We start from the raw sequence: 19616 nt of genomic DNA on the forward strand, positions 1-19616 counted from the left end.
TTTTTAATAAATGGATAACCATCCCTGGACTATTTTCCAATTCCACACACCCTTTAAAACTATAGTAAAATTTCACAAACGGCTCTTCCTGTTTTGTTTTGTATTGTACAGTGGTCCATCTGGAGATATATTAAGTGGTTAGCTCCTTCCAATAAAAGTGTATAAAAAGTGTATTGTTCACATACACCCCCCCACCCCCACACACACACAAAGAATGAACGTGGAACACATGGCAAATGGATATTAGATAATGTTACTGGTAGAAAACATTTAACAACAATAAAATAAGCAATAAAAACTGGGGTTCTGGTTTAACAGATGCAATGTTCGTTCATCTACCTTCATCACATAAATTATATGTTCAAGAATTGTGTCCTGTGCAAAATACAAACATGTCAATTTCAGCCCAGGGGGCATTTTTCCTGGGTTTATAACCCCTTGAAAATAGAGGTTTCATCAGAAAACCTAACATCCTCAGCTGCTTTCAACATTATAATATATTCATAAGGCAAGTATTCGCTGGCAAACATATAACAAATTAAATGGCACGTGGGTGCGGTCCAGATTCATAATGATGGAAAATGAACCAAACCAACCATGAGACACAAGTAGAAATGAAAGAAGAAAAAGAATATGCAAAAACAAACAATACTAAAAGCAAAGGGCCATAGGTAGTTTTTCAGCTAGTATTAGAGAAAATGGTGTGTGTTTGTGTGTTGTCTGAGATCAGCATTAAAATTAAGAATGAGAAACTATCTCATCAAGAACATACTAAAAGGGTCATGAGTCACAAAAGTATCTTATTAAAAGAAAAACCACATACCGTCATAGTAGACAATTGCTCCTACCAGTTTGTCCTTCTGGAGCATTGGGAAATGTTCAAGGGCTCTCGATTTGCTGAGGACATAACTGCTCTTCAGACAATTACTTCCTGCAACCAGATCATATAGCTTGATTCCTACCCAGTAGTAAGGTAGCTGCCACCACCTACAGCATAAATAGGGGGAAAGGTTTCTTGAGACACAGAGCAGAACATTACAGAATGCCACTAAGTTATAGTATACTTTTCGTTTAAGAAAAGCAATGTCTATCTAGAAGTGTACTTACTGCAAAAGAAACAGGAAGAACTGCATGACTGTTTTTGACACCAGCTGAGCTAAATTATATAAGTAAATGAATCAGTGAGACTTTAAGTGAATCATTCCTAAGACGTTGCTTCTTGACCTGGCCGCGTATGAGAATTCCCTGCCTGAGAGCGCCAACCATAAAATATACAGATACCTGGGCCTCACACGTCTAGAGACTTACTTAAGTGGATGAAGGGTGGAACCTGGGTGACTGTCACGTGCACCCAGGGTGGAGGTTCGTTGGTTTAAGCCGTCCTAAGCCATCTACAACAAAATTCGGACAAAAATGATCAAAGCTGTTTCTAGGCACTCAAAACTCTCTTGTGCCTTGCAGCTGCATAAACCGCTGCTTCATATTACCTGTGTTCCAACTTAAGGCAAGATCATGGACAGCTGTAACAACATCAGGAACACTGGATTTTATAATGTATAATCTGACACCTCCAAACCAAACTTTAATGTCGTTAATTTGGAAATTTAAAATGAGCCAGAAAGGTTTAGGCTGGGAGTTGGTACATGGTTAAGGTTCAGATTTTGCAGCAGGATACCTTTTGACTATGCATTTTTGTTTGCAAATGCCCCTCCTCTGTTCCCCACTGTAAATGCAGTTGCCCTTCTAGAGAGTCTCGGTTAACTGGGGTAAGAAACTACTAATTATAAACACAGAAGACCAAGTCCTCAGCCTTCAAGATCTAGCCTTTAGAGGTGGGTCAGAAAAGGGTAACTTAAGAAAAGCCACATTTTTAAACACAGCAAAGTCAAACATTTGAAAAGGATTAGAGATTAGGACCAGTTAAAAGTACATTATGAAACACACATTGAGGGACTATTTCCATTAAAACGGTGTTGTTCTATTGACCTCAGTGAAGCAAAGAGTATATAGATGATATCAAAAGGCTTACTTGTAAATTGGAAGCATTATAGGCAACGGAGCTGATAAATGGGGAGCAATTTCTAGTAGGTTGGCACGCTCGTGAAGGGCTTCTTTTACCATCCTATACTGAAAAGCAAAGCAGAGAAAATTAGTTTGGCAGTAACAGATCATAATATTTTCAAATGGCAAGTAGACACCCCGCCAACCGATTGATACACAGAAACCTCTCTACCTCTGAGTGAGGATAGCTCCCTCCTAATCAAATTTCTAATAATACATCATGCTGTCAACCTGAAAGATTTTTTAGAAACCTTAACTGTATTTGCATAGGAGAAAAGCATGCTGTCAGAGTTCCCAGGTGTAAGATCTTTTCCTGACTTGAGTTACAAGATTATTGTAACAATTTATCTTGCATTCTCTGTATTGTCCGCCTTCTCAGTCCTCTCTATTTCCCCATGTAAGAAATAACAGATTGTTCAAGTTCACACTAAATGTTCCCTCCTTGCCTCCACTAACACAAGCAGAGATAATACTTAGGAGCTGCCCAGTTTTATAGATTACAAAAAAGCTTTTGTCTTGACTCTTTTCATCTTCATGATGCCTCTCTGAAAAGCCAGCATTACTATTATAACACTAATGCAAAAATGAGAAAACTGAGGCTCTTGGACAGTGAATTAATAAGCTGGTACACATCACAAGTCGTCTGATTCTAGGTCCTATGCTCTATTCTTTGCATCCAACATGATGCCGAAGAGACATGGAAGAAAAGAAGACACATTTGAAACTGACAATGTCAAGTTAGCACTGCTGTGTTTTTCATGTACCAGAAGCAGATAGGGAGTTCAGCTGATTTTTTTTTTTTTTTTTTTACCCCCTGGGAAATGTCATCTTCCACACTGCCTTGGCAGTTTTCAAATGGTGGCAGACTGGACACAATAAAGTGTGACATAAGAAAAGCATGACTCAGATCATCTTTTTCTTAGGAATATGTCAGTGGCAATATGAGTGTATGATTGCAGTTACAGTTAAGAGGATCAATTTAACACTCCTGTATTACAACACAGCCCCCCTGAAACTGTCTGGAAAGTAGCAATTTGGTAGCCATTGGCAAAACAAACAAACATACCATTGCAATTGTTAAAATGCAACATATCCAAAGGTGATTTTGTGCATTTGCTACCTTGACATGCCTGCATGGAAAAAGCCCCTGATTACCCATAAACATGATGCTATGGGAAAGTGCCAGCACATCTTTCATGAAGGATATTCCAGCAGAATACACACTAAATAGGTATTTCCAACAGGAAGAAATGTTAAAAGCCATAAAAAAAAAAAAAAGATTTAATTGGGTAGAAAAAAGCAAAGTCGCAATTTTTGTTTAACAACCAGCATACACAATTACCTGCTCAATATCCAACTTCATGATAGCCTTCTGAAGATATCTCACACCACCATGGATCAATTTAGTGCTTCTGCTGCTGGTCCCTGATGAGAAATCATCTCTTTCTACAAGGGCTGTTTTTAGTCCTGTGTAACCAGAAAACCAAATTAACTTCTTAAATTACACAATTTGTATGTAATTCATTAAAGGCACTTCTCCAGGGTAGAGACAATCACAAGAAAAATTACTCTGAACATGGATAAATTTGTATTCAAAGTGCAGTACACTGTCTATATTATAATGAAGAGATTTTAGCCTCTTCCTGGGGGAAAAGTCAAACCAGAACTAGAAGCATATTAAACTGTGAATGAATCACAACTAGAAAATATTACAGTACAATTTCATGGCATTAACATACTCCAGGGCACTTAGACGGCTGAAGGAGAGGCTGGCACCCATCCTGACCAATGCAGTAAACTCAGTGTTGTGTTGAAGTTCTGTAGAACTCACATTCTTCCTTCACTACAAGTCACTCATGTGTCCCAGCCCCTCATCTCTGGTTGACTCTAACACGTCATCTGTAAATCTAGACTGGACCTTCTATGTGCTGGCTGCTGGAAGGGGTGGTAGAGAGGGTAAAAATTGGGGGAAAAAAAAGACCAAAGGCATCAATAGTGAAGAAGAAGGAAGAGAATAAACTTTGACATTGAGGGATTTATAGGCTAAGACATGCAAGCACAGTATTATAGAATTACACAGAAAAATACAAGCCAGGACAAATAAACCCAGTGCAGAGGATCCATGAGTAAAGACAAGACAAGATTCTTGGTAAAGGTGAGGCTGAGCAAAGATAGGTTGGTTCTAGAAGTCATGTCTCTGCCCCTTTCTTTGAGGGTTGCAATAAATCTCTTAGGGATGAAACCAGCTTTGTTTTGTTTTATTTTCTTACAAAGCCATTCCCGGCTTCTTAGGATTGGGTAGGAACCCACAGAACTACAAGTGACATGCACTAGAGATGAAACCCCAACCTTTGAAAGATGCAATGTATCTACCAACACCAAGCCATGAGAAATTTTCAGTGCCTGGCTACTCATAGGGGATGAGAGAATGTCACAGAGTCCAATTACAATGAGAATATGTAACCAGAAAAGTTTGGGATCACACAGCTCATGTACGAGAATCTGTGCATATATTCAATTCAGAGCCATTTATTACATTTAATACCAAAGGGTCGTTTTTATAACTTTTAACAGTTTAAATATCGTACCCAAATGTCATCATAAAATCAGGGCAATTCCCTTGACTCCAAAGGACAAAATATTTGGAAACCATGGAGGAAAAGAAGAGAACTTTGATTCAAGGGCAAAAGTGCTAATGCTCTAACTGACTAGCAAAATAACACAGAAATTACAGGTATTATAGCCCCAGGTCACACTTTTGTAGCATTTATGCTAGACAAAGATCTGTCAAAGTCTCGACTGTGAAAACTCTATCAGATATGCTTAGTAAATTCAGTACTGAATATATTTTTTAAAAAAATGAAAAATATGTCAAGTTAACACATATATTTTCAAAGAATATGGAGAACACAAGTGCCAGGCAAAGTGCTGGCATTAGAAATGAATTTGGCAAGGACCAAGCCTGTCCAGCAGCTCCCAGCTCAGAGAGAGGTCAGTAAGTGCCACAGTTTTCCAAGCGCTAGATTTGCAAATACAGAGTACTCTTAACTTAGTCTGGGCTAGAAATTAAAATCAGGACAGAAAGCTAAAATTGCATAGTCCAGATTACATTTGTCATCTCTTAAGAATGCTTGCCTTAGTGAGTTTTCTCACTTTTCTTAGGAAGTCCAACAGAGAGATCTTCCAACGCTAAAATAGACCATTGTGTCTTCAGGTGAAGATCAAGTGAGGAGCTGACTTTCAAAGGGCATTTAAGAGCCAGGTTATTTCAACTATACCCCTCATTTAACCTTGGAACCCCAATCATGGCACCAAGATACCTGCCCCATGAGAGGCAGGGACAGGAGAGTGCAAGAGCCCTCCTGTCCAGCTCCTGGCCTGCCCCCTGTATTCCCCACCTCCTAGCATTGATCCCCACCCTACCCAGAAGTGTGGACTGGACCTAGCGCCTTGCTTCTAATGAATGGAATGCAACAATTTTGACCTGTCACTTCTTGATTAGGTTACAGAGGACTGTGACTCCTTCTCTCTCTCTCTCTCTCTCTCTCTCTCTCGCCCACACTCTCTCTTGCCCTCTCTTGCTTACTAAGACGAAGGAAACTATCATGTTTTAAGAGCAGTGACTAAAGGAGGCCCCCAGGCCACAGGTCACAAGGAACTGAGGCTTCCATTGGACAACCAGTGAGGAAGTGAATCTTGCCAAAAACTACAGGAGGGCTAGGAGGTGCTGCATCCTGTTGGAGACTCAGAGCCAGAGAACCCAGGGTAAGGCAAGGCCAGATCCCTGACCCACCAAAATTGCAAATATCATCTTAGGCCACCAAACTTCAGTGTAGCTTATTGATTGCACGATTCCCCATGCGAATAATAACTGCAGTCACAGTATAAGTTTGTAATCGCACATCGGGTTGAGTTTATGGAGGAGTATGTGTTCAAGATAGAAGGGGAGGGAATAATCACTGGTGAAACAAAACAAAACAAGTACTTAAGCAAAAGAAAGAAAAATGCTTGAGATGGCCAAGCTCATTTAGGGGCCGCTTGTCACTCGGGGGCTGGGCATGATGTGAAGGAGATCCAGGGGCAGGGATAGGACCTTTCATCCACACTGGGGAATTTGGACTCTGTCCTATGGGCCACTGTTCCTCACAAGTAAGTAATATCTGAGTTTCCTGAAAAAGAAAAATGCCTTTAAGACCATGGCTCCAAGTCGGGGATTGGTTGGAGAAGCACATGCTTTGTCAGAAAGTACAAGATTTGGTATCAATGCCAAAGAAGGATGAGCCTGAACATTGTTCTCAGTTCCAAGTTATCCATTTTGAGGAAGGGTATTGCTGGTTGCTTTTTTTATTTTGGTGATTATAAAAAAGGAATAAAATTTCAATTTTTCCAGAAATTCTTGGATATTGTTTTAAGAAACACGATTGTGCTATCAGGGGAAGCACCAAAGCATTGTAAGCTGAGAAATCAGATTACTGTTCTAGAAAGATCTTTCTGTGGGGGTGGAGGGGAGAAGAGAGGGGGCAGACCATTTAGGGGATGTGTGCCATATAGTAGGAGCAGGGCAGTGAAGAGTCCAGCCTCACAAGGCAGAAGATGAAGGGAGAAATTTATGGGCTTGTGTTATCAGGATGCATTTTTTATTTTTCTTTCCTAAACTGACAGAGTGTGAGGCAGGGAACTACTCTAGGAATTAGCAAGCCATCTCAGGAGGATATTTCAGGATATGTAAGTGAGAGCTAACACTTCAAAGCCTCAAAACTGCTTTTGCAAGTATTGGACATTTAAAAAAGTTATTCACATGTATTTATGTGAGAAACCCTAGTGAATACCAACAAAAGTTAAAATGGGCTTCTCTGTCAAACCAGGCTGTTTTGCTTGTCCTATTATTTCTAGTGTCATATCATCAAGCTACCCACCAGAATTTCTGGAGCGAAATGATACTGCTTCTTCCAGAGCAAAAAAACATAAAAATGTAACCTCCAAAGTTACTGCTACATTGATATATTCATGTAATCTAAAAGTATTTCCAAAAGTTTCCAGAACAACACACACAAAAAACCCCAGATATTCGGGGAGAAAAAGAAAATATTTTTAAATTTTCAGCTGCTATTATACACCAAATGTTTTCTCATTTTTATTGAATGAGCACAATGGAGTGAGGGAAGAGGGAACTGAGACAAAATCAAGACATCACTAGAAGTCTGTTTCTCACAAACGTATTTTTAACTGATTAACCAACTATAGCAAAAACAATGAAATTTTTAAAACCTTGTAATCTTATACAGTTGCATTATCTACTATGTTCCTGTTTCACCCCTCAAAAATCCAAAATTTTCCTTGCCTCAAAAATTACTGATCCAAAATTAAGAGCTCAGTTTTCTGATACTTCAAGTATAAAACAAGGAAGTGAAAAGAGGGTTCTGTTTTACCTTCTTAAAGACATTGAACAGTATTTTTAAGTGACATTTAATGCTAAAATTTTATGTTCTTAGGTAAAATAATTAAGTTTGAAGGACATCAAAAATAATGTACTGAGGCTTCAAGCAACTACTGCTGGCTCTGGATTTGAGGCGCTCGGGAAGATCTTCCCTCAGAGTATAGAGAACGGTCTCCCTTCATGCCTGACAACGAAGGGCTGACCTCTTCGTGCATTTACAGTAATTCAACTTAACTAGTTCAAGATTTTATGAGGAATAGTTTTTTTTTTCTTTTCTTTTCTTCTTAGCAGTTCCTTTTTATGGAAAGCAATGAGCTCTGTCGCTTCTGAGATGAACTAGAACATTTAGGAGTTGGTACTATTATTTTGTTTATTTTTTTATTATTGATTGCTTTCCATAGGTATTCACAGCAATTTCATGACTGTGGTGAAGTACTAGTATTCGGAGTGAAATGACTGTAAAATCTTAGATGGAGTAACTAGGTTAGCTACAGTAGAAGAATAAAGTCCACGGAAATCTGCCTATACCATCGTCTTCAACCCATCTTTTAGTGAGTTCAGATTGTGTCCTGAGGGATGTGTGGCAAGGGGCATGAACTAAATAAGGCTCTTTACAGCTTTGCCTTTGCCGACCCGAGTGAGAACATATAGATACCAAGCACTTTCAACTAAACCGATTTGTGGCTCAAGACAGTTGAATGAATATGGAGGAGTAATTACCTTCTAAGGGGAAGAATAGTACGACATTTAACTTTCACAATGTGATATAGAACAGAAGTATATTTTAATACCTTTTACTGATTATCTTATTATGCATGAAAACATGCTCAATATAATAAATGCGGAGATGTAAAGAGAACAAAATAAAACTCTCCTGTAATCGCACTGCTTAGAGATAACCACAGCTGACATTTCTGAACATTTAAACGTTCGCATTTTCTATGCATGTATATAATCACATATGTACATTTTTACAAAAATAGGATCATATGATATATTCCATTTTTTCATTTAATGTTATTTATTGTAAACATTTCCCCATGTCAATACATATTTTTCTATAATTTTATTTGTAATGTATGAATAAGTATCACATTAAATATTTACAATGATTTATATTCAATTTTTTATTTTTGAACATTTGGGTTATTTTATACCTTCACTATCACAGATACTACTGCAACATATTTTCGCTTAAACTCTTTGCATTTTTAATTATTTCATTAGGATAAATTTTCAGATATGGCATTATTTGGATATTTTTAAATAGAAAGGAGAGATAAATCCTTGTAAATAACCTAGTGGAGGCACCAAGGTAATATACAAATAAAAAATTTAGACACTCTGTACATTAGTAGCATAGCAAAAGTATTAAAGCCCCATGCCCCATGAAGGAAAAATATTGTTTATCCTTCTTTAGAAAAGCTTTGGGCACATACCTTTGGATTTCAGAAAGCCAATGCCATTAATAAGACAAGGAACTAACCCAAAGGCTGAACATTTTATATGAAAGATCGATTTCCTAAAAAAATAACACTCCTCCTCCACAGTGTAAAGTAAACCTAGCTTGTTAATTTCAGCAATATGAATCCTATGCAGTGGCTTAGTTCTTTTTAACAATCAATGTTAACATTTTACAGAACTATATAATATTGGATTGGTTATTTAATATTGTTGCTATTTATATGAGGAAACAGATAAACTATTAATGCAGACAACATGTTGCAGTAGAACGTATCATTAACATACTTTGTGTACCATAAGTACACACAGATTATGGAGGCACAAATGTATTAAACCATAACATTAATTAGAGTCATATAGTTATAAGGGGAGAAGGGAATTGCTGTTGTTGCTTCCTTTTTTTACTTTTTTATTATAAAAACTGCCAGTGTTCAAAGAGAGGAGGCATATCCAAGGGATGAAAAGGGAGACTAATACACCAGTGGCTTCCTAGTTGCAAAATCCAGACATAACTAATGTTAATGATAAAGATGTCCCATATATATTACCAGAAACTTAATAATATGTTTATGAAAGTGTACAACCTGTGTACCTTTTTGCTTTAAACACAAATAAAATTGATGAATTCATTCTTCACAACTGGTTTTCAAATTTATGTTACATTTTAGCCATTGTCCCTGAAAATAGGCATAAACCTCTTTTCGATAACTGAATGTACCCAATTTATTAAACGAGACCTCAGGTTTTTGCTATTATAAATTGCTGTAAGTAAAATTTTGGCATTATGAGTTCAGCTTTGAACTCCTCTTCGTCTGCACACACAAAGAAAATCATCTCTGTGTATATTTGAGGAATGTGGTTGATTTGAAAATAAACACACTTTGGATCAGAAATGTAGCAGAAACTCAGAGCAGAGTGGTTAGGCCAAAAGCCTCTGCTTGCTGAGCCCTGGGTCTAAACCAGGCAAAGGCAACCAAAAATCCAATCCCTAAAGGTTAAGAGGAATTCTGGTCTTCCTTGCAAGCAGAGGTTAGGGAGCCAGACTGACCACCTGGATGCTGGGAACTAACGAAGGCCTTTAGCCAGTGTAAGGGGTGGGGGAGATGCTTCTGCTGACCACTGTCCAGGGCTGTGGACTATCTGCGGGGACATATCTAGGAGATAGGAAAGCATCACCTAAGCCAAAGCGCCACTAGCTTGCTCAGCAATTGGTCTGCTCGATGCCCAATATCAGCACATGTCAAGAGCCTCAGTTTGACTCTGGGAAAAGTCTCTGATGGGACTTGAGGGTAGAAAGGACTCCATATATAGAGCTTACGGTATGGAAACCGTGATACAAAAATCTCACATGAATGAAAGGAAGGAAGGAAAAGAAGCAAAATAAAAGATGTAAAGTAAAAAATACAAAATAAATGCATATGGGATCCAAACAAATGGAAATGGATCAAATTCCATTCTTCTTTATTTATGCTTAATAGATAGAAGCTATCTTTAAGTGGATCAAATTCCCCTAGTTAAAGATAGATTCTAAGTTTAATCAAAATAAAAAACTTAATTGAAAAGTAAAGACAGGGGCTCAGTGGGTTGAGGCCTCTGCCTGCCACTCAGGTCATGATCCCAGAGTCCTGGGATCAATCAAGCCCCACATCGGGCTCTCTGCTCAGCAGGCAGCCTGCTTCCCTCTCTCTCTGCCTGCCTCCCTGCCTACTTGCAATCCCTACCTGTCAAATAAATAAAATAAAATCTTAAAAAAAAAAAAAAAGTTAAGATAGGTTTTATCTATTAAGCCAAAAAAAAAAAAAAAAAAAAAAAATCCAGAGGCTCCTGGCTGGCTCAGATGGAAGAGCATGCAGCTCCTGATGTTAGGGTCATGAGTTCAAGCCCCATGTTGGGTGGAGAAATAATGTAAATAAATAATAAACTTAAAAAAAAACACACAAAGGAATCCTGCTATGCACTGTTTATCACAGACATACTAAAGCAAAGAATATAGAAAAGTTGAAAACAGTGTAACAAACCCTGTCTGCTAGGTTCTAAATACTTTCCCAGTCTCACATGTGTTTATTATTTGTTTTGCCATAGATAACTTTTAATTTTTATGAAATGAGATGTAGCAAAATTTTCCAAAAGGAAAATGGCTCATTGTTGTCCTGCTTAAAAATAACTTACTCCATTTTTTTTAAATATTCACATATACTGGGGCACCTGAGTGGCTCAATGGGCTAAGCCTCTGCCTTCAGCTAAGGTCATGATCTCAGGGTCCTGGGATCAAGCCCCGCATCGGGCTTTCTGCTCAGCAGGGAGCCTGCTTCTTCCTTTCTCTCTGCCTGTCTCTCTGCCTACTTGTGATCTCTCTGTCAAATAAATAAATAAAATCTTTAAAAAAAAATCACATATACTTTCTTCTGATAGGTTTATGGTGTTTTATGGTTATGTACTTGGTTCACTTGGAATATGACAAACAGAATATATACACATAATGTATTTAGGTGTGTATATACATGTGTATATCTATGTACATGTAAGAACATACATATATTCAAATACAAAAAAAACCTGGGGAAGTAGATACTCTAACACACTTATTAAATAACTAATAATGACAGATTTGAAATGCTGCCTTTACCACAGTCTGAAATTTATGTATCTAGGTCTATTTCTAGGCTCTTTTGTTCCACTTATCTCTCTATATTTGTTTAGCAAACTATTTTCAGTAGTTTAGAATACACTTTAATATCTAATAGATCTCTATATCTTCTATTATTATTCTTCCTTTTTTAAAAGATTTTATTTATTTATTTGACCAAGAGAAAGAGAGAGAGCACAAGCAGGGGGAGCAGCAGAGAAAGCAGGAGAAGCAGACTCCCTGCTAAGCAGGAAGCCTGATGCAGGCTCATCCCAGGACCCTGGGATCTCGACCTGAGCCAAAGGCAGACGCTCAACGAGCAGAGCACCCATGTGCCCCTATCATTATTCTTTTTCAGAATTTATCCAGTAAAACTCATAGACTCATTTTTCCAGATAAACTTTAGCATAATTTTTCAAGGACCACCCCCAAATCCTGTCAAAGAAAAGCAGTATATTAATTAAAATTGCATTAAATTTCCAAAAAATTTTAGTAGGACTTTGCAGTCTAATCTAATCATTAGAGTTCAGAAAACTGCAAACTTCATCTTTGCAAGTCTGCTGTCCTAACATAGGATTTTCTCTTCCGTCATCATGGTAAAGGGGTGGAAGTAGAAGGGGGTGAAGTTGCAGATTTATAATTCCCAGAATGCACCATCTTCCCAGGCTCTCCCTCTTTTGCCCTTTTTCTACAATACACACACCTCCTCCCTCTCACAAACCTTTACATAGACAGAAAAGCGTCATTGTTCTCTTTCACTTATGCCTGAAAACCTTGAGACTCTCTACAAGGTTAAGCCACTTGTAGAAGCTCATAAAGCTAGTAGGTGATGAAGCCAAGACCTGATCCCACTTCATTTTAATTCACAACCTGTGTCCTTAATCACTGGGCTATACTGTTAGATGCGCAGAAACTGAGAATTGAGGAACTACCAGACACATACCATTCATAAACTAGAAGTATATATACCTTTTTTTGACCAGGAGAACTACAATAAACATTTCCCTCCTTCAAGAGACAGTCTTCTCTGGAATGTGAATTAAAAGCCATAAAGGTTAAACTTATAAATCAGATTTTAAACCAAAAATGTCCTAGGTGATCCTCAATACATACAAGTAAAATCACATAAAAGAACAAAAAGAACTGAAAAAAACTTGATGAACCCCGAGGGGGTGATTATATCTATCAGATTCTCCTCATTCCAGCTCTCCCTGGGGGCAGAGTGCCTCCAACAGCGCTTCAAGGCTGGGCTCCTGCCCAGAGACTGGGCCCAGTGTTAAACAGAGAAGGGATTTCTATTGATCCTGGAAACCTGCAGAAGAACGTGACGAGAATTGTGCATATTATGTTTATAAAATCATATTCCCAAATGAAAATTGATTCCCAAGAAAATGCAGAAGGTAAGAATGCAAATAAATGTTCATTAGGAAGCCTTCATGACTTTTTCTCTGCCTTCTACAGTCTTTGTTTATCCATTACCAAAATTGCATTTGGGCATAGTATTCTATCAAAAAGCTTGTGCAAACATTTCTACACAAGCCCTTTAACATCTAGTGGTTCCCCCCAAAACTTTGATGTCCTGAAAAATCTAATTATTACTGGTAACTTTAAAAGATCACAGTAATTTATTTTTGTCAAATGTGACTAAAGATTAATGGATACAATCAGGAATAATTTGGTAAAAACATATCAAACGCAGAGAAAGCAAAATTTGTTGTTAAGTGAAGCATCAAATATAATAAAAGAGCAAATTCCATGAATGAACAGCAACAATGCACAATTCATTAACCAAATGCCCATGATTATTTCACACTTCAGAGGGCTACTGATATGATCAGAAATTGTAGTAAAAGGATAAATACAGATTAACTTCAGCATCTCTATACATTTTAATTATAAATCCTACCCCCTCAAGGGCTACCAGCATAATAAAAGAAATACAAACTAAGGTTTATCCATCCCTCTTATAAGGGATATTCTGTAGATATAAAGCTCCATATGTAAGACATTTAGTCAATCGTTACTAACTAAAAGAATTTAAAACCTGGTCAACAGCCAGGCTCTGGAACCTCTGACCTTCCCAAAGTCATCACCACCACCACCATCTCCATCACTATCCTACCATGACTGCGATCATCTGCTCATGCACCTGCTCATGCCTCGTGACTACCGACGACCTCCACCGCCCAAAGGAAAATTGCACTTTTTCTGCAAGGACTAACAAACTATAAGCCCCTGGAGGACAAAAGTCACATCTTATTAAACTGCTTATTCTCAGAGCTGGATCAGTACTTGACTCACAGTTTTGTTTTAAATAGGAAAAACAAACACAATAAAACTTGAAACCTAAAGAATCATTAACAAGAACATCCTTGGGATGAATTCTTTAGCCATTAAAAAGAATGAATAGCACAGACGTGATTAAATACATTGTTTTTTGAAAGTAACACACTACAAAGTAATGACTGTAGTATGATCTTGTCTAAGCTTTGAAAAAGATAAAAATCTAGAAAGTGAGATTTTTCAAAGGAAGAAAAGGTACTGAATGGGGGTCGCCTCAGTATCAGTACACTCAGTCCCGCAACCTCCCCTAATTCTTTGAAGGAAGCTGGCTCTCCAACACCCCTCAACTTTCCTACCAGTTCTAGGTTTCCATTTAAACAATGCCCTCTGCCTTCAGAGAATCTTGTCTCATTTTCTCCTTCTGTCTCTGATATCTAGTCAGTTCTCCATTCCGCCTTCTACCCTACTGTGTATTTTCTCTGTCTCTACTCTAAGCAATACCGGGGAGACACACACATGCACACACACATATCCTGCATAGAAAACAAATTTATATTTTCTAACCACAGCAAAGGACCCCTATTCCCTATCACATTCCCCACATGGTAGTTTTAAATCTTTTCTACATGAAGTCTCCTACTCCCACCATAAGTAGAACATCTCTCTTTGTGTTTGTGTGAATAAAAACAGTTCTTCTTGGTCACAGAGGCTCCCTTTTTTACATCTTAGAATCTTTACCCTTTGTTTTTGTCTCCGAGAGATGTCCCTTATCTCCCTACCAAACCTAAGATACATTTTTGCTATCATTGTTCCACATGTGGCCTCCTATCCTTGGCATATAAAGGTTCTCCTCCTGTATAGGCTTTTTCCTTGGAATCCACAGAAATATTCAGATTGTTCCTCTAGGAAGAAAGGAAGGAAGGATGGAAGGAACGGAGAGGAGGAGGAAGAGAGAGGGGAAGGAGAGAAAGGAAGAAAGAAAGAAAGAAAGAACGAACGAAAGAAAGAAAGAAAAGAAAACAAAGAAAGAAAGAAGAAAGAAAAAGAAAGATCGAAAGGAAGGAATGGATGATGGGCGGATGCAGGAAGGCAGAGAGCAATCACACATGCTGCCTCCCTCCTTTATATCCTACTACACAATCAAGTTATGTCCTTGCTATTTTGTCTGTTTCTAGATGTCTTAAAAGCTTATGCCCATGCCAGCTCCTTCCTTACGGCCAATCTATTCCTCGTCACCAAATCCAATGCACTTCAATGTCTCAAAGTGGCCTCTTCAGTAAAGTCCAAAGGCCTTCTTCTGGCATACCAGGCCCAGTCCCACCTGCCCAGCTTCTCTCATACCCTGCTCCAACCATTCAATGCTCCAAAGGGAAACGAGCCGTCTCCCACACGCGCGGACTCCACGCTCTTCCTCCCGCACAAGCGCTCAGATTGCGACACTTCCACAAAGCAACGTTTGCCTATTAAAATTCTACCTATGCTAAATAGCAGCTTTCTTTCTCCTGACCACCTTTTGCAGATATAACAACCCTCCGCTTTATAGAACCATAATGCCCACGTGCCTTTTGAAAGGCACGTATCCTCCGTGATGTCATTCCGTCTACAAAGACGAGCAGAACTGTGAGCACCTTCAAGGTGTCGACCGTCCATCCAGTTTGAGTGCTCAATGCATCTTGCGAACGCCGTGCATCCAACAGGCAGATTGTGAATATTCGTGGAAATAAATTTTTTTTGAACTAAAATTTTTTTTTAAACTGCCATATATTTCAGGACATAACATGAACATAACAGGAAACACCAAACAATAGATTTTTCTGAATCTTACTGGGGAAATGATCTGCTAAGACAGAAAACTATCACCTGGTCAATTCTAACTCCTGGGAGGGCTAGCCTCTAACAAGACTGCCCATTATGTTACCAACATGCCCTCCCTTTCCAAACTCCTTCCCAAGCCTCCAAGGGAGAAAGGTGAGTTCTAATACCTCAAGGTAACTACAACCATTCTTCCCAGCTGCTTTCGTTTGTCCGAGGATAATGTGGCACAAATTACGAACCAGGGACGGAAACAGGGAGTTCTATGAAAATCAGGGCGTGCCTGATAACACAATAAATTCCTATATTTGAATTTACCATTATTTAAAAGTGACAAAAAGGACCTAAGCTGTGAAGTCTCGGTGGGTTAAAACTTCAGTGCAGATCCTATGCTATCACAGTAAATCCACGGCACTTTCCTGCTTATAGTTCATGTGCCTAAATCTTGCCAAATTTATTCATGTCTGAAAAGTAAATTCTACCAGGTACATGAGTAACTTAATCTGAGAAGAATTGCTCCATGAAATAAATCATTACCACTGAGTATGACACCACAAGAAATCTGGAACATTATACAGTAACTAAAACAACCCAGAGTCAAAGTTCCACACAGCAGTGCCTAGCCCAACTGGATACATCCAAGGATACCACAAAGATTATTTCTCTAGGACAACTGGTTCTCAAAGTCTTTGCCTTAGGAGTACCTGGGTGGCTCAGCTGGTTAAGCATCCGGCTGTTGTTTTCGATTCAGGTCGTGATCTCAGGTCCTGATCTAGGGATCATGATCTCACAGTCATAGGATGGAGCCCCATGCGGGCTCCACAGGCTGTGTTTCTCCCCCTCCCCATCCACCGCCCCCTACCTGGCTCTCACACACACCAGCACTCTCTCTCTAAAATAAATCAATAAAATCTTAAAAAAATAATAATTAAAAAAATAAAAGTATTTTGCCTTCATGTTAATAATGGCAGTTATAGGGGTACCTGGTAGGTTTGGTGGTAAAACATGTGACTCTTAAATCTCAGGAGCATGAGTTCCAGCTCACATTGGATGTGGAGCCTACTTAATAATAATAATAATAATAATAATAGCTATAAATACTATCTGCAACTTACTGAGCTTCTATTTTGTGTGACAAGCACACAAAAGCCATCTTCATGATTTCACATTTAATCCTCACAAAAATCATTCAAAGAAGGTATTTTTAACTTACTGGAAGGATGAGGAACCTTACAGAAATTAAGGAATTCGCCTAAGTGAGTGCATGTGTATGTGTCCATAACTATAAACACATCTAATAAAGCTGCTGAAACAGATATGTACCCAGATTTCCTTCACCCCAAATTCCACACTAATAATAACCACAGGCAAAAATCAAATTATTTTATTAACTATATCACATGGAAGAGCACTAGTGCTCCTACTAGAATTTCTTTCTTTATGGGTCATGTTTCCATTTTTAAAGAACTTCTTGACATGCCTTTCCCAATGCTGACTAATTGGGTACCTGAGACAGAACTATAGGTTAGCAACTGTCTTTTCCGTCATGAATTCACAATAAACTCGAGTCCCCTAAACTGAAGTTCATATCTCACTGGAAGAAATGCTTTTAAGAGATACAGGAAAAAATAGTTATTTTAATAGATGAATTCATTTTAATAAGTCTTTTCTACCCTTCCCTGACACAAATGTGATTTCAGACCATAGGATACATATTTTTTATTTCATTAAAAGACATTTACTTTAGGATATTAGAAAGAAATAAGCAAAAAGAACAAGTTCATGAATTCATAGGAAGTTATATTTTCTTTTTAAAGAAATTTCTTTTTAAAGAAATTTTACGGGTAAAATACCAGCTATGTTTAATTTTAAAATTGTGCGAGTGCCTAGATTAAGAAACTATGAAGGTGCTTCACAAAGGCTGGAAAATCCGGCAACGTGCCAGAAACGTGACTTTACTAGTCTAGAGCGCACATCGCGTGTTTGACTGGGGGCGAGGGTGGGGGACAGGTGGAAAACATCCACCCACGTGGGGACTCACCTCTGGTGACGGCATCCAGTGCGCAGCCGCACCCTGTTGCTCCTCCTCCAATGACAAGGATGTCGAATTCAGACATGTTTTGCAAGGTCAGTAGCTGAGCTTCTCTGGAAGGAGGCTCCCTGTTAACAGGTTCTGTGACGCACTCGGCTGCTTCGACATAGGCCAAGCTCACCTGGTGTTAAGAGTCCAAAGTCGGCTTTTAGTTTTTCATGGGAATGCCAATGCAATACACCTGACAGTATGCCGAAAGAAGAGATGTGTAAGCAAAACCAAAGCTAGACCATAGTCCACAGTCCACATAGAGCCATCGGACTAACTGCCCTGTAGAAAAGAAAAGCCCTTACAATCTGCAGGGCGGGGGGGGGGGCTGAGGGAGGGAGCGGTATTTCTCTTTTGTTGTGTTTTAATAAGCCATAACCATTTAGGCAGGGAACACCTGGTTTTAGATTCAGTATCTCAACTGCTTGTTTTGGTTTCATAAACAGCCAAGTTCAACTATTTCCCACACTGTACAGCAATTCCCAAATACCTAGTCAAAGACAATTTATAGGAGAACAGAAGGAAATGTTTTACCCCATAGCAGTAATTCATTCAGATAACATTTAAAAGTGTTGAAAGGAGGAGGAAAAAAGCACTTTATGCCTTTCTGCAATTTCTTAAAAGTGTATGTTCTTCGTTCTTTAATACTTCTGGCAAAAATAGATTCTAGAGCTTGAAGGTCTATGAGCTTAGGTCGATATAATCAAAAAAGAATCCATTTAATGAAAGTTATTGTCGTATTTAAATGATCAACTATGGCCAATGCAAATAATTTTTTAAAGGATTTTAGTCAGAGACTACCCCATTAAATGTTTTAATATAAAATTCTAGATTTTATATATTTAGTATACACTATTTCAATATTTGAAGGTTTTAACAATAAAATAAAGCCAGCTAAGCTCCCCTAAAGGATAACGGCATTCCCTGTTTCTAGTTTTTCTTTCATTAGAATGTAAGTTATTGTCCTTAATAAAAAATGGTCTTAAAAAAAAAAGTAGTTGCCAGAAAGCAGAATCAAAAGCCCAGAAAAACAGATGAGTAAAATGCTAATACTAGATTTAATCACTATAGTCAACAGTGCTGGCTAGAGCTGCTCTAACAGTTAGTTATCCACAGGTATGTAAGTTCTGTTTTCCTTCTTCTAAACCCCAGCATCAGTGTGATGCCGGCAGTGTTTTTCCCATTCTGCTGTAGGAGCCACAGAGGAAGCTCTTTAACCACAAGGCCAAAGACTGTTCAGGAAAAGGTGATCTTAACTCCAAACAAGATATTGTTCTGGTAAGTGATTTTTTTATCCATTTAAATAAAATAAACCAAGTTGTTCCTTAAAATTGAATTTAATTATTGTCAGGCCTATTGGATTTCTATAAAAATAAATCTAGAAGCCAGAAAGGACACTAAAAAAAAATACCCAGATCAGAGGTACCTGGCTTTGGTCTCAGCACTCTTCTTTACTAGTATGTGACTTTTGACACATTGTCTCTCTGGGTGTTGGTTTCTTCCTTTGTAGAATGGGATAAACCCCTGTGATGTCTCTAGCTCTACATCTCTGAGTTGTGCTCAGTCTGATGGACACATGAGATGAGTGTAGATGGTAAACTGTAAAGCACCACCACAGAGTTGTTGCTATTACTTATTAAATAATTTAATCATTTAATGGCAGGTAAAAGGGAACTTTTAAATCCCACTTTACCGAGTCTCATAAAAACAGAAGATTATAATCAGGTGCCATAATTTTTCAGGCTTATGATCCAGACACATGCCACAAAAACCTTATTCTCCTTTACACAAGTCCTCGCATTATCTACTAATAACCATGTCCCATTTCCCCATGTTCACATTTACACTCATAC

The 19616-nt window shown here is 38.4% G+C and overlaps 1 protein-coding gene across 3 annotated transcripts in view; it reads right to left on the reverse strand.

Moving 5' to 3' along the window:
* The window catches only part of GPD2 (glycerol-3-phosphate dehydrogenase 2), a 141931-nt gene that overhangs the window by 65849 nt on the left and 56466 nt on the right, over positions 1-19616 (reverse strand). For all 3 annotated transcript variants that reach the window (XM_082690583.1, XM_082690582.1, XM_082690584.1), the window contains exons 3-6: positions 17725-17896; positions 3404-3528; positions 2030-2127; positions 824-987 (exon numbers count right to left, since the gene is read on the reverse strand). In XM_082690583.1, coding sequence (XP_082546709.1) covers positions 824-987; positions 2030-2127; positions 3404-3528; positions 17725-17896 — 559 coding nt within the window. The remainder of the gene's footprint in view (positions 1-823; positions 988-2029; positions 2128-3403; positions 3529-17724; positions 17897-19616) is intronic.

Source organism: Mustela nivalis (genome assembly GCF_964662115.1).
Source record: "Mustela nivalis genome assembly, chromosome: 11".
Lineage (NCBI taxonomy): Eukaryota > Metazoa > Chordata > Mammalia > Carnivora > Mustelidae > Mustela > Mustela nivalis.